This window comes from Sesamum indicum, linkage group LG8 (assembly GCF_000512975.1).
Source record: "Sesamum indicum cultivar Zhongzhi No. 13 linkage group LG8, S_indicum_v1.0, whole genome shotgun sequence".
NCBI classification, from domain to species: Eukaryota; Viridiplantae; Streptophyta; class Magnoliopsida; order Lamiales; family Pedaliaceae; genus Sesamum; species Sesamum indicum.
This window is the reverse complement of record NC_026152.1, coordinates 854,883-872,242: the sequence shown is the minus strand read 5'-3', so window position 1 is coordinate 872,242 and position 17,360 is coordinate 854,883. Positions and strand designations below refer to the sequence as shown.

Genomic DNA, 17,360 nt, shown 5'->3' with positions numbered 1-17,360 from the left:
CATTATCTTCACATGTCATGTCAATATTTTTGTCATTTCACCAAACTCTTGGCAAAATTCTCTGAGACCGCATTAGGCGAAAACGAAAATTCATTCAAATATCTCCACATATATACCTAAAAGGAATGCAAACAAATGAGAAACGATGATGAGCTACTCAACCTTTTTGTGTGTCTTTTGTTAGAGCAAAAGTATTCATTTAATTCCATGATAAGAGAGAAGATTATATATTCCTTGAATTGCTACATGAAAATAAACCTTGAAACAACGGATGATTAAGTCGAATCTTGAATTGCTACATGAAAATAAACCTTTAATGGGTCCCAGGCCTAAACTTAACAAAAAAAACCCAAAAAATTAACTTAGACCCAAATCCTACTAAATTCATTGAACCCCATTAAAGACTCATGGGTCTCTAGACCCGATCAAATCCAATTTTTGGGTTTGATTATATCTAGACCCAATTTGTTACTTTTTTTTTCCAAATTATTATTTTTTACAAATTATACTAAATAAATTAAATTTATTTTTTTATTTTCTATTTTTATCTATATTTAATCAATAAATTCATAATTATAAGACCAATTTATAAACAGCTCTTTTTTTTATAATATTTTAAATAATGCATCATTTGTTATACTGTTTACAAAAAAATCGTGTGAAAATATTAGAAAGTTAAATAATGTTATGATATTTTAAATTTTTTAGATTGTTCGCTTGAAGTTAGATCGATTAACAAATGATAATCCAATTAAATAGCGAAAAATAAATATAATTTTTGGTTCAAATTGAGTATATAGACCTATGAGTATTGATGGGTAGAAACTCAACCCAAAGTCAATTTATAATTTTTTAATGGGTTTGAGTCTATGTTTAAATCTAATAATATTCATTGAATTTAGATCGAGATTTGAATTTAAATTTATAGATTCATATGGAGTCATACCCACATATTGACACCTTTGATTCAAATATATAGCAGAGTTTGAATTGACAACCTTCCGAACATCTGGAATCTCAAATAAACAAATTGAGCTATAACTTATTGGCCAAGTTCCCGTCTTCTTAAAGACAGTTAATAGAACTACATCCCGAGCTCAAAACCCTCTCTCTCTCTCTCTCAATCAATCTTTGGACTCCGTGAAGAGTGAAGAGAAGATTGAAAACTTTTGGAAACAACTGCTTTTTGTTAAATTAGTAAGAGATTAGTAGCATGAGAAAGCCTTGAAACTTGAAGCTCCCCACCCATATCCTCGATTTTCCTCTCTGTCGTTGAAATGTTAACACATTTATGTACTACATGTTAATTCTTTCCGTTCACCAACGCAAATACCAGAATCCCATCGACCAGGTCAGAGCTGGGCCTTTTTCTGTTTCTTGTCTTTTAGTTACTACAAAAAACTGCCCACGCCCGAATGCCCATATTTTCATCATCGAATCGGTTCAAAACCCATAAGCCCATGATGAAAAGTCGGAGCTTGGAGGTGGCATTCTTGTTTCTGTGATTTGTTCAGTGTTCTTGATTGGTGATGAAAAAGAAGAGAGCTGAAATTGAGATTTCTGGGCGAATTTTGTTCAATGGGAAGAGGTGCTGGTATTAGCGTGCTTGCTGTGTCGGCATCGGCGCCAAGGGTGGCCCCGCCGGCGGTGAGTGGTGTGGGCAGAGAGGATCACTGGGGGAGCTTTGACAACTCCGTGAATGCCGTGTCGTTTGGGTTCGTGGCCACCGCTATCCTCATCTCTATGTTCCTTGTCATGGCCATTTTCGAGAGGTTTCTCCGGCCAAGATCCCCGGATGCCGCCGGTGGTGGCGGCCGTATTCCAGCTGGCGGTGACGCAAACATGAGAAAACTAGACGACCCTTCTCCCAAGGTACACCCCCCCACCCCCACCCCCAACCCACCCTCATGAAAACATTCTTGAAATAGTATAAATCGAGTAACATGAACAGTTCTTTACATAGAATTTTACGAGCAATTATGTCTTTATTAACAATACTAAAACCATAAATATGTTCATCAGTGTCTGTTAGTTTATGGTACGAGGATGACTTTACGTGGTACTAACTTATTATGCTTAAATGTTGTGCTCAATGTGGAAGGATGAAAATGGCTCTGCCATAATCGATTCCATTTCCATAAAGGAATGTAAGAGCACTCTTAGGCTTTTATCATCCATACCTCTTTCCCCTCCCAAGAAGAAGAAAAAGAAACGGTTTCTGGTTTTCCATGTTTGTGCAGTGAGTGGAGAAATTAGCTATGTTTTTAGTGTGAATGTCATTACCTTTTTCTTAGAATGAAGGGATAATTACGCTCTATTCCCTTAAGGTTTGACTTAATTATATGTAAATTTTTTGTGATTTGAAATATTAGATTTGACGCTCTTGATTTTTTTTTGTCTAACAAACAAGTTTTTTCATTAGTCAAAATTCACTGATTTTACTGTCACTAACCAAAAAAATCGGATAAAAATTTATATTCACCCCCGATTGACTTTTTTTTAATTTATTGCAGGTCAAATAATTTTTTTTATAACCAAATTACCTTTATACGTCTTCACACGTTAATGCGTGTGAGAAGGTATATCTTCACCATTATGAGGGTAGTTTAGTTGAAAATAATTGTTGGATCTGCAATGAAGTCAGTAATAAGTTAATCGGGGCAAATATAAATTTTCATTCACTTTTTTTATTAACATCAATAAATTGAGTGAATTTTAACTAACAAAGAGACTTATTTATCAAACCGAGCAAATACTATGAGAGGTTGGAACTTCGAATTCTATTGCCTACTTCTTGACTCATTATATACTTTAATGAATCAAAACCAAAGTTGGACAGACCTTTCACCTTTACGCAACGCAATTTTGTCGTCCAACGCTTGAACTGATATTAGACAAGGAGGTTACTCTCGGGGCCCTTTTTATTGCATTACTACAAAGCCGTCTGTTTGGCCCTTCCATTGGACTCCTCATGTTGGTTTGTCCCACGATGTGCGAATTATGTTACATCAAACTTTATACGTTGATGTTTCAAAAAAATTGAGGTTTTTCACGGTGGTTGTTTTTTCATTTTGTCATCGAAACTTTTTAAGTTAATCATCACGCGCACCACATTACACCCCACCTTGAAGAAATTCAGATCATCTCTCCGCTTTTCCTTTTTTCGTAAACGCTAATGATTGCAAATGATGGTTTCTTCCTGTGCAAGAACGTGATTGTGTTGAAAATTTTGGACTTCGTTACAGCATTTCATGTAGAGTCGACATACAAATTGAGCTTAATTATCATGCATGCTCTAGTGTATATATATATATATATATATATATTCTTCCAGGCAAAGTTGAGATTGTATGTGTAGAATTCCAAGATATGCCGTTTATGTCATAAGTTAGCCCTATGATATGATAAATGAGTAAAAAAAAAAATCTTATAAAAAATAAGATAAATAATTATATATATTTACTAAATTTTGAAAAATGGAACAAATTAGTTACCCGTCTATTTAAACTATTGATAGGGAGTAATTTGTTTCATTTTTTTAAAAGCAGGGGAATAATTTGTTGATTTTTTTTTTTTTTACATGAAGGTATTTACTTATTTCACGTATCATAAGGAGGTAAATTGTTTTTTATATATCATAAAGCAGAATTCATACTGCAGTTTGATTCAACCTTAACATAATCAGATATTAGTACAAAAAAATACCGATCACATAGCATCGGCAGCCAGCCGAGCAATATTATGGGAGCACAATGTGTCTGTATTTTCTTAGGAATGTCTCTTTTACCTTAATGAGTTCAAACGAAGAGCATCATCCCCAGGAGTACGAGCATATTTGATTTATCCATGCAAGATTTATTTATGCAATAACATGTGCAGCATTACCAGTCAATCTTGCAGGAAAGCTTTTGTTTTTATTTATTTATTTGGGATAATTACACTCTATTCGTCTAAAGTTTTGGTGTAATTACATGTAAACTCCTTGTAGTTTGGAAATTAAATTTAGCATCTATAAGGTCTGCTTTCGTCTAACAAATAAGTCCTCTGTATTATTCAAAACTTACTAAATTTGCTGATATTAACGAAAAAATTGAATAACTTTTTTCGTACTAAATTACCCTTGAACAGTGAAAATATACCTCACGACATGCATTAGCGCATGAAAACGTATGAAGATAATTTGGTCATAAAAAGATATATTTGACCTGCAATAAGTCAATAACAAATTAATTGGGACTAAATATAGATTCTTTTTAATTTTTTTGTTAATATCAGCAAATTCGGTGAATTTTGACTAATGGAGATACTTATTTGCTAAACAAAAGCCAACTTTAAAGGTGCTAGATATAATTTATCAAAATATTAAAAATCTAAATATAATTACAACAAATCTCACAAAGAGTTAACTCTAATTAATCGTATTTATTTCTTGTTTGATCTCTATCAGCACGAATCCCATTAGCTTTACTGGTCTTGGCTATAGTACTATTTTTAAAATGCTTTGTGAAACCAGCATGAGACATCAGTACAGATAATATATGCTTTTCATGGTTCTGTTTTGTGGTAATGGGACCCTTATTTGTCACAAGCATGTGATATTGTCCAAAACTTCTTAGCTTAAACAATCATATTCCTACTTCTTTAATCTTATTTCCCCATCGGTTTCGAGACTTTGGGTAATCAAAAACCAAAATCAACGCCGGAAATTTTTCATCTTGGAAAGATCAAATAGTATGAGATGAACTTTTTTAACCCTTTGGGAAATTTTAGTTCCAACTTGATTTTACGTTTGAATCTGAATCAATCATATGACAAGTGTAATTATACTTATCGCATGATTGGTGTACAATTAAGGAAAAGTGACAATCACATAACAAATATATCACACTTGTTTTATAATTGGTTTGGTTCAATCAACCTTGATTCAGGTTAGAATTTTTCATGTACTCTGATCTCGTTCGGTCTTCCCGCTCTATCCTCATAACTTAAAGTATGGAAACTAAATTTAGCACCGGCAACCATCCTTTGGAATAGCGGCAAGTGAAAAGTGAAGAAAGACTTCCAGACATTTTTATAGAGTTTTTGCAATAATTTCTATTTTTGTTGTGCTAATAAATTGCGAGTGTTTCAAAACAAAAGTGAAATATATAAAAATATTGAAGTTAGAGTATTTGGAGAAAAAGTTTGATACGTACATTTTTACCATGCCATAAAAGTTTATGGGAAGAAGTTTATAGCTGTTGATTTAGCCGAGCTTAATTTATACAGTTTCAAAACTTAGAATAAGTTGTAAATTAAAAAAAATACTCTTTTCAACTTATTTTCAATAAAAAGAACCACTTAATTTGTATTGAAAATACCCCTTGAGTGTATCTTTCATGTTGCATGATTTGTTAATGATAGATCAAGTATCAAGTTCTTAGGGACCCTTGCTAAAAAAAGTTAGTCATGTAGCCTATAAGCACCTTAAGTATGTTTGGAGGTTTATTAGATTGCACAGTCTTGCAAATTTCTTCAATTCTGCAAAAATGGGCATTCTTGTTATGTATCTCGGCTATCTACGTGCATTGGTTACGTTTTAGCCGTGATGACCCTTCTAGCTTGTAAAAGGCGATCGTGAATTGCAAATTGATATTGCATTTTATATCACAATTTATTTGTACGCTTATAAGATTCACTTCATATGTATACTTAAAAGGAAATTTTTTCTATAGAGGCATGTATATGTGAAGCATAATACGAGATGCAACACCAGGTAGCATAGAAGATCCAGACCGCTAGGTCCTTTCGGGTTTGTGTTTGCGCATAAAACTTTTAGTTCATTTTAAGTTCAAAATGCATAAAGAATGTGAAAGGATTGCCTCGAGTTCTTAAGAAACTCTTAAACTCGATGGTATCATGAATTCTAGTGTGAGTGCGAGTTTATCATTCATTCGTCTATCTTGATACTTTGGCTGAGATTTTCATACTATTGGTTCTGGTTACAAAATTTCAGCTGTTTGAATGAGTTTATAAGTTTTTTTAAAACATTTTATAACATCCTATAACTTATACTTTTTTGGGCTCTGCAGATGACCGTTTATCCCAGAGGAGTCTCGGTGCTAATGCCAGGAGAAAGCGTTCCTACTTTCCTTGCACATCCGGCGCCAGCGCCTTGCCCGCCGGACTCCGGCTCTCCACCTAATGCTTCATCATTTTAACATGTTTCAAGCTGGTCCAGCCTCAGCTTGCCCAACTCATTGATTATGGAGAAGAAGAAAATGGGAAGGAAGAAAAGAACAAAAAGACTTGGGGGATTTTGTGATTTTGAGGGAATTTTGGTTAGATCTAAGACTATGGTGAGTTTGTGGACATTTTTGCTTATTGTACATATAAATGTCTCAAGTTTATAAAATGTTTGAACTTTTATAAAATATTGTAGACCATTTGGTAACTTTAAGAAAAGAAGTTTGTAAAATTCTTTATCTTATAAAATGATTTAAAAGCTTAACGATGTTAAATTGTATTTCAAAAATAAGCTTTTAAAATATTTGAAAAATAAGATGGCAGTGTTTATAAGATATTAGAGCGTGTAGTATAATAAACTTTTTATATTGTAAAAGCGACATAAAAAACCATTAAATTATTACAATTTAAAATCATGTAAATAGATATTTTTGTTATCGGGGGAGGGCAGATCAATTATTCGGAAAATAAAAGTGAAATGCTAACAAAGTTACAAAGGTGTTCTTGTTTATTAAATGTAAAGATTAAAGAGTTTAAAACATTTGATTGAAAATGTAGGTTTAGCTTAAGTTTTTTTAAAGGGCTAATAAGATTATAAATATCTCATTTTCAAACCTTATAAGCTTCTTAATAAAAGTTTACTAGAGAATTTTATAGTGCTCAGACACCCTCTTATTTTTAAGATTTTAATATTTTATTTTAAATTTAAGGGTTAATTACACTTAATTTCTCTCTAAAAATGCTAAATTACATTTCAGCAAAAGAAGTTTCGGAATTATACTTAGACCCCTCCAAAAATTCTCGATTTACGTCTGATCCCCTTCTGTTAGGGTTTGAATAGAAAATTTTAACATAATTAAGTAAGAAAAATTACATAAATTTTTAATTTTACCACTCAACATTTTTATGTATATTTTTGTACTTATAAAGGGATAAATATAATATACATATGGAGTGATACTAACATCATTATATTTTTTTCCTTTATAAGTACAAAAATATTACATGACAACGTTAAATGAAGGGTAAAAGTAAAAATTGATGCAACTTTTTTTGCTAATTTCAGTATTATTTGTCTAAATTTTAACTAAAGGGAGTCAGGTGTAAACAATAATTTTTTGAAAGAGGCGTAAGTATAATTTCAAAACTTGTTTTGGAGAAATTATAATTTTACATTTTTGGAGAGGGTCTAAATATACTTAACCCTAAATTTAATCATATTAATTATACAATTGTCATCATTAACATTTTAAAAAATATTGTGAAGGGTTCGGTAAATTATTTGAAAAGAAATATAAAATCTAAAAGTAAAATAACTTAAATGTTCTTCTGAAAAAATAAAAACCTTTTAATTTATTTTTAAAACTTTAATAAACTATTTTATTTTTAATTATATTAAATATGAAATTATCATTATTAATACTTTATAAACTTCGATATTATATTCTTTTAAATACTTCAAAAATGTATTAACTACAAAATCAATATTACTAACACCTTATAAAATTCAGATGAGTGGTATCCAAGTTGAAGAATATTATTCAAATTATTATTTCTAACACCTTATTTTTTTCCCATTTAAGGCTCTAATCTTCCTCTAGGTGTGTATTTAATGCTCAATAAATTAAGGGTGAATAGCAGTTTATCCCCTTGTGATATTAAAAATGAGCATATTATCCCTCTATGAAAAAATGTAGCAATTTACTTCCCTATACTTTTTAAAATGAAGCAATTTACCTCCTTATACCGGGAGGTAAATTGCTTCATTTAAAAAATATAGAAAGGTAAATTGTTGTATTTTAAAAAATATAGGGAGATAAAATCGCTATTTATTTTTTCATAAGGAGACAATTTGCTTATTTACAATGTCACAAGGGGTTATTTGCATTTTTTTCAATAAATTAGTAATTCACCTCAAATTATTATTGAATTGAATTTTTAACCTTTAATTATTTGGGTATTGCAAACCAAAGAGGGACATGAAGAAGTAAATTCCAATGCTTTTGTCCCACAAAACACACATCTCAATAAACATATCCAATCTCAAGGAACTTAAATCCTTTCATTAAAGCATACACTTATTAAAGAAGAAACATTGATTTATTTTCTTTCGGTCAAATTTCCACTTTTTACTTTTCTTTTTGTGTGAAAAAAGGGGGCCCAAAGCATTGGCCTAAAATGCCTAAAATGATGTAATTATACATAAATTTTTTATGGTTTGAAGAATTACATCTAACATTCTTGAGATTTATTTTTGCTTAACAAATAAGTCCCGTTATTAGTCAAAATTCACAAAATTTATTGATTTTTTACCAAAAAAAAATCAGAAAAAATCTATATTAACCCCCGATTGACTTATTACTGACTTATTACATGTCAAATAAATCTTTTAATAACCAAATTACCCTCATACGTCTTTACGCATTAATACATGTGAAGATGTATATCTTCACCGTTGTAAGAGTAGTTTAGTTCGAAAAAAAATATATGACGTGCAATAAATCAGTAATCAGTCAATCGAGGATAAATATAATTTCTCATTCTGTTTTTTGTTAATATTAGCAATTCAGTGAATTTTGACTAATAGAAAGACTTATTTGTTAGACGGAAGCAAACCTTAGGGGTACTAGATGTAATTTCTCAAACCATAGGGGTCTATGTGTAATTATACCAAATTTCAGAGAAGAGGAGTGTAATTATCCCTTGTAATAATTTTTTTAAGGGATAATCACACTCCCCTCTCATGAGATTTGGTATAATTATGCGTAGATCCTCTATGGTTTGGGAAATTACATCTAGCACTCGTGAGGTTTACTTTCATCTAACAAGTAAGTCACTCCACTAGTTAAAATTCACTAAATTTGATAATATTAATCAAAAAAAAAATCTATATTGACCTATGATTGACTTATTATAATTTATTGTAAGTCAGATAATTTTTTTTATAACCAAATTACTCTTATACGTTTTCGCATGTTAATGCATGTGAGCAGGTATATATTCATCGTTATGAGGGTAGTTTAGTTGAAAAAAATTTGTTAACCTGCTATAAGTCAATCGACGATAAATATCAATTTTTTGTTTATTATCAGCAAATTCAGTGAACTTGGCAGAGGGACTTATTTGTTAGATAGAAACAAATCTCATAAGTACAATGTAATTTTTCAAACCACAAAAAATTTAAGTATAATTATACTAAATCTTAAAAAAAAGAAGTGTAATTATTCCTTTGTTTAATGATACTTTTTTTTTTTTTTGAGAATTGTGACTCCAAACACCACTACAGCTAGAACATTATTTTATGAATTATATGTTACTTATATGGGTACTTACAATTTACCAATCAGTATAATCTTTACATTGATAAAGAGAATCGTACTAACAACTATCTTGTATTGGGTGATTGCAAAAACTTAAATTAAGTACTTTTTAAAATTATAAATTAAATTAAGTTAAATAAAGGTGTTTAGAAATACAACTTCAATTTATATTTCTCTTAAAAATTAAACTAAAATTAATAATACACCAATTTTTTTACCAAATATTTCTCCATAAACTTTTTTCTACTTATAATTATTACTTCGAAATACTCTCAACTTTTACATCTTAATTGCTTATTCATGGACGATTTGGAAAAATATAATTTTTGGCAAGGTGGTGCTCTATTTTTATAATTGAAAGATACTTACTGGGAAAATTCTAATCCGTAGTAAGTTTAGTCGAACATAAACTAATTATATGATAAGTATAAAATATTTGTCATGTGATTAAGGCATAATTCAAAAAAATGACCATTTATATGAGAAACATATTACACTTGTTCTGTGATTGGTACGAATAAATCAAACTTAATTTGAATAAAATTTTGCCATTTGGATAATCTTGAATTACAAGACCATTTTAACAATTAAAAGTTGTTAAAATGGTAATTACATAGTACAAGATTTCTTCATAAGTCCACTTTTTCCTAATATGCTGAGTGAGAATTTACAACAAAGAAAAAATCATTAGGGGTGTTCAGAAAAGTACATAGAACGACATCGTTTGGAAACATTGAATTGGAGATGATGAACCCTCACAAGAAAATGAAGCACTCTAAAGAAACAACAGGGTTCTCAAGCGACTCGGCTTCCTCCGCTGCTACGACGTCGTTAGGAGGTTCCGGCGTAGCCGCACTCTTCTCATCACCCACAATCAATATTCAACAGTAATGGACGACAATATTCCGTCTCATACGTTTATCAATTTTCTTATAAAACCTCTTTTATTTAAATTTTCGAACCGAGTCAAATGAGATTAATCTTCATATGGGACGAAAGGCAGGCAGCAAATGTTGGTCAGTGACCATGAAGGTATCCTAGGAAAAATCTCCCATATGCACCAGAAATTATGAACTAATATTTAAAGATCTATCGACCTCACATGATAATTGTAGGAGGATTTGCAACCAACAATGAATGATTCCAATCTCTAGGACAATTTTCTTGTACTTTTCCAGCAATATTGTCCTTTCTCTCCCCAGTTATCATCAAAAAATACTAATAAACCTCACATCACGAACAAGAAAAACATAGGATTCAGCTACAAAACCCTTGATATTCTCTAATCTTTCAGTACCTACAAAACCACCTTTTTCTGACAACCTTAGTTCTGTCCGTCGTCTCATCTATAACATCCACTTATACCCATTCTAAGAACTTCCCCGATCTCCACACCAGAAAGGAGTCTATAATCGTACCACCATCCCGTCCTCCTCGTCTCCACCACTACTGCCGCCACCACCAGGTCCACCACCACCACTCGAATGAGCTCTCTTTCCCGAATGTCTTGTGGCTGGAAGGTTTCGTCAACCGATGATTATCAAATTTACGCGCCGTTTTGTACCAAGAATGCCACCACGGGAGACACCTCTACCTTCATAGATTGTTACACCCCGTCCACCAACTCGTGGCATCGAGCCACTTCCATTCCAGGACACGGCGAAAATCTTGCCTTGAAGGACTTTTCCATGGCCTCTTTAGGCCACTACATTTACGTAATTGGCGGCCGCCTATGCCGTAAATCGTCCGAACCCAACATCGGTTCAGGCCCGGAAATCAACCCAAGTGTAGTCGCTTGCGTGCATAGATACAACGTCAGGACAAACAGTTGGGAAACATGCGCCCCAATGGCCCACCCCAGGTTCAACTTTGCTTGTACTGTTTTTAACAACAAAATCTATGTTGCAGGGGGGCAAAGCACATTGGGTAGGGCTAAAGGCATTTCGTCCACCGAAGTGTACGACCCGGCTTTGGACCAATGGAGATCTCTTGCCAACATGAGTAGAATGAGGTACAAGTGCGTGAGTGTTATATGGCAAGGGAAAATCCACGTCGTTGGCGGGTTCGTTGACGGGGGAGAAATTCCAGGCCCGTTCCACATGACGCGGAGTTCTGCTGAAGTTTACGACGTGCAGCGTGACAAGTGGGATTTCATGGCCCGGATGTGGGATCTCGACGTGCCCCCGTACCAAATCGTGGCGGGGAATGGGAAGCTTTTCAGCTCCGGGGACTGCTTCAAGAGGTGGAAGGGGCATATTGAGGCATATGATGAAAAGGAGAACATATGGAATGTGGTGCACGGATCTTATTTCGATTGCCTGTCTCCGACTTCCAGGGCGGAGGTTTCCAGCTGCTCCGTCAAGATGTGGCCCTCATACCTTACCATGGCCCCCATTGGGAACCAATTGTACTTCTTGGTAGGATACAGGATTCCAGGGGAAGGGTCGCGGCTGAGGTCAGAGGTACACGTTTTCGACACGGCGGTTCATGGAGGTGGATGGCAGAGCTGCGAGCCGTTCGAGGAAGAAGGAGAGAAAGAGCTATGTGGACATTGCGTTGTCATCAAACAAGAACATTGACTGGGCTACAACCGACTTATAGGGAGTTGAGGGGAAAAACTTATGGAGATTACATGCGTCATGGCAACAAGTCAAAGAAATAAGAAAAAAGTAGATCATAATTAGTTTTCTTATAATAACCCAAAATGGGAAAGGACGAAATAAAAATGATAAAATAGCGTTATGTTTCATGTTACTTATAACAATATGTGATTCTTTTCTTTTCTTTTTCTCTTTTCCTCATTTCGGCCTTTTTCTTGATCTTATGTTCGACATGTACTTTTAATTAGTGAAACTAGTACTTTTGTGTCCTCTCATAGGAATGAATTTCTTCTCACCTCTCTCTCCCTCTTTCAACGTTCACATTATAAAAAAAAAAAAAAAAGAAATGGTAAAACATAAGTATTCACCGCATATCAATTATTCTTAAAGTATTAAAATTTTTAAACACTCTCCATGACCTTTAATTTTTAAGGTGAAAAAATTCATTTTACCCTTATACAAAAATTACTTTGTGAACAAAAATAAAGAGATTTCTCAAAATGCAAAAATCATGCTTTGTCAAAGTTTTTTTTATTTTTGTAATCCTATAGTATGGGCTCATTTTATTTTAGTTTTACTTATTTTTCAAATCAAGTTAAAAATAAATTTATACATGATATAATTACCACATGTATATAATTATGATATATATAATAAATATGGATTAATTGTAAAAACTGACCTGTAACTTAGGGGGTAGCATTTTAAGGCCTCTAAGTTTGACCCTGGCAATTTTGCCCTATAACTTTAAAAAATGTGGCAGTTATTGCCCTCCGATATGGATAATTTTACCCCTCTAAACTTTAAAAAGGGCAATTTAATCCTGTTTTGCTATTTTAATATTTTGGTGCATCATGCTCGCCTATAACAGTATCAGAACTTAGGTTTTTTGAAAAATATTTGTTTATATTGCATTTAGTTATTTTTTCCACTAAAAGAAAACCAAAGGTAGAAATCCAGATCCAGACAAGCGCAAATCAGAGACGCTCTTGGAACAGTATCTCTACACATCATCAGTGAAACCCGATGGAGATTCCAAAGCCGAAGACAAGAGACGATATGATCCAAAAAGTCATTAGCTCCATGAAATAATGGAAGTTACAAGGGGGGATCTATCATACTTATAGGAATTGGCTAAATTAGTTTTCCAACTTGGGATTGTGGACTTACTGAATGTTCAAACCAACTAAATCAATCCAGCACTCCCACTGTTGGAGGGAAGTACAAGTTCCAATGATCCTCCACAGGATAATCCAATGAGGAAAAGTATAGATTTTCACACCGATATGACATCAATATTTGTGGGAACCAGACTGAGAGAAAATCTAGGAAGAAAGCTGAGGAGAGCGCCTGAAAATACACCTTGGGCAAGGACCATGCTCTAGCCTTTACATCTACACGGCGCCGTACTCAACTTCGATGTAATCGACTTTCGAAACATCGAGAAGCTGATAGATGAGTGGTTTGCAGCCATAAAAATAAGGGCAACTACCCTAGAACTCGACAAAGAAAACTTCATAACTAATGGAGTTAACCTTTGAGGGTAGTGAGAATATCGAATGGGATAATATCCCATAAGATACCAAGGCTAGTATCTTTAGCAGATCGGTTAGAGAGACTTATTAATATACACTTTATTGGAGATGGATACTTTCAAGAAAGTAGAGCAGAAAAGGCTAGAGAGTATGCAGAAACTCTTTTCAGTCTTAAACCAAGGAGTATTTTAGCAATAGATGAATTTATCTATTGGTTTCGCAATTATTTCTTACAGAGTGGAGTAGCAATAGAAGTTGCAGCTCCAATATTATTTGCATAGATATACAGTCTATGGAGGAAAATATTGATCCAGTCATACGAACTACCTGAAGGAATTCGGGTGCGTCTCCCACCTAGATGTGCCCTTAAGGTGGATATTCGGAAAGCCTATGACACAGTGGAATGAGACTTTCTACTAGCAGTTTTGCACATGTTTGAATTTCCAACACAATTTATTCGGTGGATAGAAGTGTGTGTAATAACACCCTCGTTCTCGATGGGTCTGAATGGAAAACCCCATGGATTTTTTGCGAGTTCACGAGGGTTGAGGCAAGCTGAACCCATGTCGCCTTACGTATTTGTTCTTGTAATGGAGGTGTTAAATCTTTTATTCTTACAGTTGATTGAACAGGATGGGCGTTTTTCATATCATTGGAAATATGCTCCTGCTCGACTTTTTCAGCTTGATTTTGCAGATGATCTGCTACTATTTTGTAAAGCTAATATGAATTCTATAGGGGTCTTCAAGTAGGGCCTAGATATGCTTGCATCTTGGTCCGGTCTACGGCTTAATGCACATAAGAGTCACCTTATTATCTCTCGATCGGCACACGCAATTCGAGAAGAGTTGTTGGCGATGCTGGGATTCCAGGAAGGGCAGTTACCAATGAGATACTTGGAACTTCCGCTTCTCTCGTCTCGATTATTGATAACAGCATGTTGGACCTAACTTACAGCACGTAGTGGACTATGATCATTTTTTATTAAAAGAGCAAAATTATTATAAATTGGACTGAATTACCAAAATCACAAATATTTAAAAAATACAACAGCCTTCAAAATTAGAGGACAAAAATTGCAATAAGCCCATTTTAAAAAATTGAAAACCAAACTCTCATTATCTTCACATGTCATGTCAATATTTTTGTCATTTCACCAAACTCTTGGCAAAATTCTCTGAGACCGCATTAGGCGAAAACGAAAATTCATTCAAATATCTCCACATATATACCTAAAAGGAATGCAAACAAATGAGAAACGATGATGAGCTACTCAACCTTTTTGTGTGTCTTTTGTTAGAGCAAAAGTATTCATTTAATTCCATGATAAGAGAGAAGATTATATATTCCTTGAATTGCTACATGAAAATAAACCTTGAAACAACGGATGATTAAGTCGAATCTTGAATTGCTACATGAAAATAAACCTTTAATGGGTCCCAGGCCTAAACTTAACAAAAAAAACCCAAAAAATTAACTTAGACCCAAATCCTACTAAATTCATTGAACCCCATTAAAGACTCATGGGTCTCTAGACCCGATCAAATCCAATTTTTGGGTTTGATTATATCTAGACCCAATTTGTTACTTTTTTTTTCCAAATTATTATTTTTTACAAATTATACTAAATAAATTAAATTTATTTTTTTATTTTCTATTTTTATCTATATTTAATCAATAAATTCATAATTATAAGACCAATTTATAAACAGCTCTTTTTTTTATAATATTTTAAATAATGCATCATTTGTTATACTGTTTACAAAAAAATCGTGTGAAAATATTAGAAAGTTAAATAATGTTATGATATTTTAAATTTTTTAGATTGTTCGCTTGAAGTTAGATCGATTAACAAATGATAATCCAATTAAATAGCGAAAAATAAATATAATTTTTGGTTCAAATTGAGTATATAGACCTATGAGTATTGATGGGTAGAAACTCAACCCAAAGTCAATTTATAATTTTTTAATGGGTTTGAGTCTATGTTTAAATCTAATAATATTCATTGAATTTAGATCGAGATTTGAATTTAAATTTATAGATTCATATGGAGTCATACCCACATATTGACACCTTTGATTCAAATATATAGCAGAGTTTGAATTGACAACCTTCCGAACATCTGGAATCTCAAATAAACAAATTGAGCTATAACTTATTGGCCAAGTTCCCGTCTTCTTAAAGACAGTTAATAGAACTACATCCCGAGCTCAAAACCCTCTCTCTCTCTCTCTCAATCAATCTTTGGACTCCGTGAAGAGTGAAGAGAAGATTGAAAACTTTTGGAAACAACTGCTTTTTGTTAAATTAGTAAGAGATTAGTAGCATGAGAAAGCCTTGAAACTTGAAGCTCCCCACCCATATCCTCGATTTTCCTCTCTGTCGTTGAAATGTTAACACATTTATGTACTACATGTTAATTCTTTCCGTTCACCAACGCAAATACCAGAATCCCATCGACCAGGTCAGAGCTGGGCCTTTTTCTGTTTCTTGTCTTTTAGTTACTACAAAAAACTGCCCACGCCCGAATGCCCATATTTTCATCATCGAATCGGTTCAAAACCCATAAGCCCATGATGAAAAGTCGGAGCTTGGAGGTGGCATTCTTGTTTCTGTGATTTGTTCAGTGTTCTTGATTGGTGATGAAAAAGAAGAGAGCTGAAATTGAGATTTCTGGGCGAATTTTGTTCAATGGGAAGAGGTGCTGGTATTAGCGTGCTTGCTGTGTCGGCATCGGCGCCAAGGGTGGCCCCGCCGGCGGTGAGTGGTGTGGGCAGAGAGGATCACTGGGGGAGCTTTGACAACTCCGTGAATGCCGTGTCGTTTGGGTTCGTGGCCACCGCTATCCTCATCTCTATGTTCCTTGTCATGGCCATTTTCGAGAGGTTTCTCCGGCCAAGATCCCCGGATGCCGCCGGTGGTGGCGGCCGTATTCCAGCTGGCGGTGACGCAAACATGAGAAAACTAGACGACCCTTCTCCCAAGGTACACCCCCCCACCCCCACCCCCAACCCACCCTCATGAAAACATTCTTGAAATAGTATAAATCGAGTAACATGAACAGTTCTTTACATAGAATTTTACGAGCAATTATGTCTTTATTAACAATACTAAAACCATAAATATGTTCATCAGTGTCTGTTAGTTTATGGTACGAGGATGACTTTACGTGGTACTAACTTATTATGCTTAAATGTTGTGCTCAATGTGGAAGGATGAAAATGGCTCTGCCATAATCGATTCCATTTCCATAAAGGAATGTAAGAGCACTCTTAGGCTTTTATCATCCATACCTCTTTCCCCTCCCAAGAAGAAGAAAAAGAAACGGTTTCTGGTTTTCCATGTTTGTGCAGTGAGTGGAGAAATTAGCTATGTTTTTAGTGTGAATGTCATTACCTTTTTCTTAGAATGTGTTAGGAAATGGATCGGGTTAAGATGGATAACAGGTGGAATATGAAGGCAGTAAAAGACACACGAATTTGTTAACCCAGTTTGGATATAAATCCTACGTCTGGGGGCGATACCAAGCCAGGAGAAAACACTCAAAGAGGAGAAAAATTGAGGAGTACAACACACACACACTTGTATGCAAGTCTTCACCACACGTGAAAAACAACACTCACCCTCGTCTCAACTCTTTCTTTTCTCTCTACTCTATTCTACTCTACTCTACAAAA

General features: G+C 33.9%; 3 protein-coding genes across 4 annotated transcripts in view; 2 read left to right on the top strand and 1 right to left on the bottom strand.

Annotated features, from left to right (window-relative positions):
- On the top strand, positions 1,016 to 6,418 carry LOC105167350. 2 transcript variants are annotated; one of them, XM_011087030.2, is made up of 2 exons: positions 1,016 to 1,872; positions 6,072 to 6,418. In XM_011087030.2, exons 1-2 carry the CDS (start codon positions 1,579 to 1,581, stop codon positions 6,198 to 6,200), a joined length of 423 nt encoding a protein of 140 aa, XP_011085332.1. In that variant the 5' UTR covers positions 1,016 to 1,578; the 3' UTR covers positions 6,201 to 6,418. The 2 variants fall into 2 exon arrangements, with proteins under 2 accessions (XP_011085332.1, XP_011085331.1); XM_011087029.2 differs by lacking the exon at positions 6,072 to 6,418 and adding an exon at positions 2,102 to 2,412.
- LOC105167352 overlaps positions 10,204 to 17,360 on the bottom strand; it is an 18,045-nt gene continuing 10,888 nt past the window's right edge. Inside the window, exon 2 of the mRNA XM_011087033.2 lies at positions 10,204 to 10,413. Within this exon, the coding sequence (XP_011085335.1) occupies positions 10,301 to 10,413 (113 nt within the window). The 3' untranslated portion in view covers positions 10,204 to 10,300. The remainder of the gene's footprint in view (positions 10,414 to 17,360) is intronic.
- The window catches only part of LOC105167351, a 7,497-nt gene continuing 5,950 nt past the window's right edge, over positions 15,814 to 17,360 (top strand). The window contains exon 1 of the mRNA XM_011087032.2: positions 15,814 to 16,668. Coding sequence (XP_011085334.1) covers positions 16,375 to 16,668 — 294 coding nt within the window. The 5' untranslated portion in view covers positions 15,814 to 16,374. The remainder of the gene's footprint in view (positions 16,669 to 17,360) is intronic.

Bases quoted from the DNA above. Each gene is read 5' to 3' on its own strand.
- LOC105167350 (XM_011087029.2), top strand. From the start codon at position 1,579: ATGGGAAGAGGTGCTGGTATTAGCGTGCTTGCTGTGTCGGCATCGGCG. The intron at 1,873-2,101 runs GTACACCCCCCC...TCAATGTGGAAG, and splicing joins TAGACGACCCTTCTCCCAAG to GATGAAAATGGCTCTGCCAT.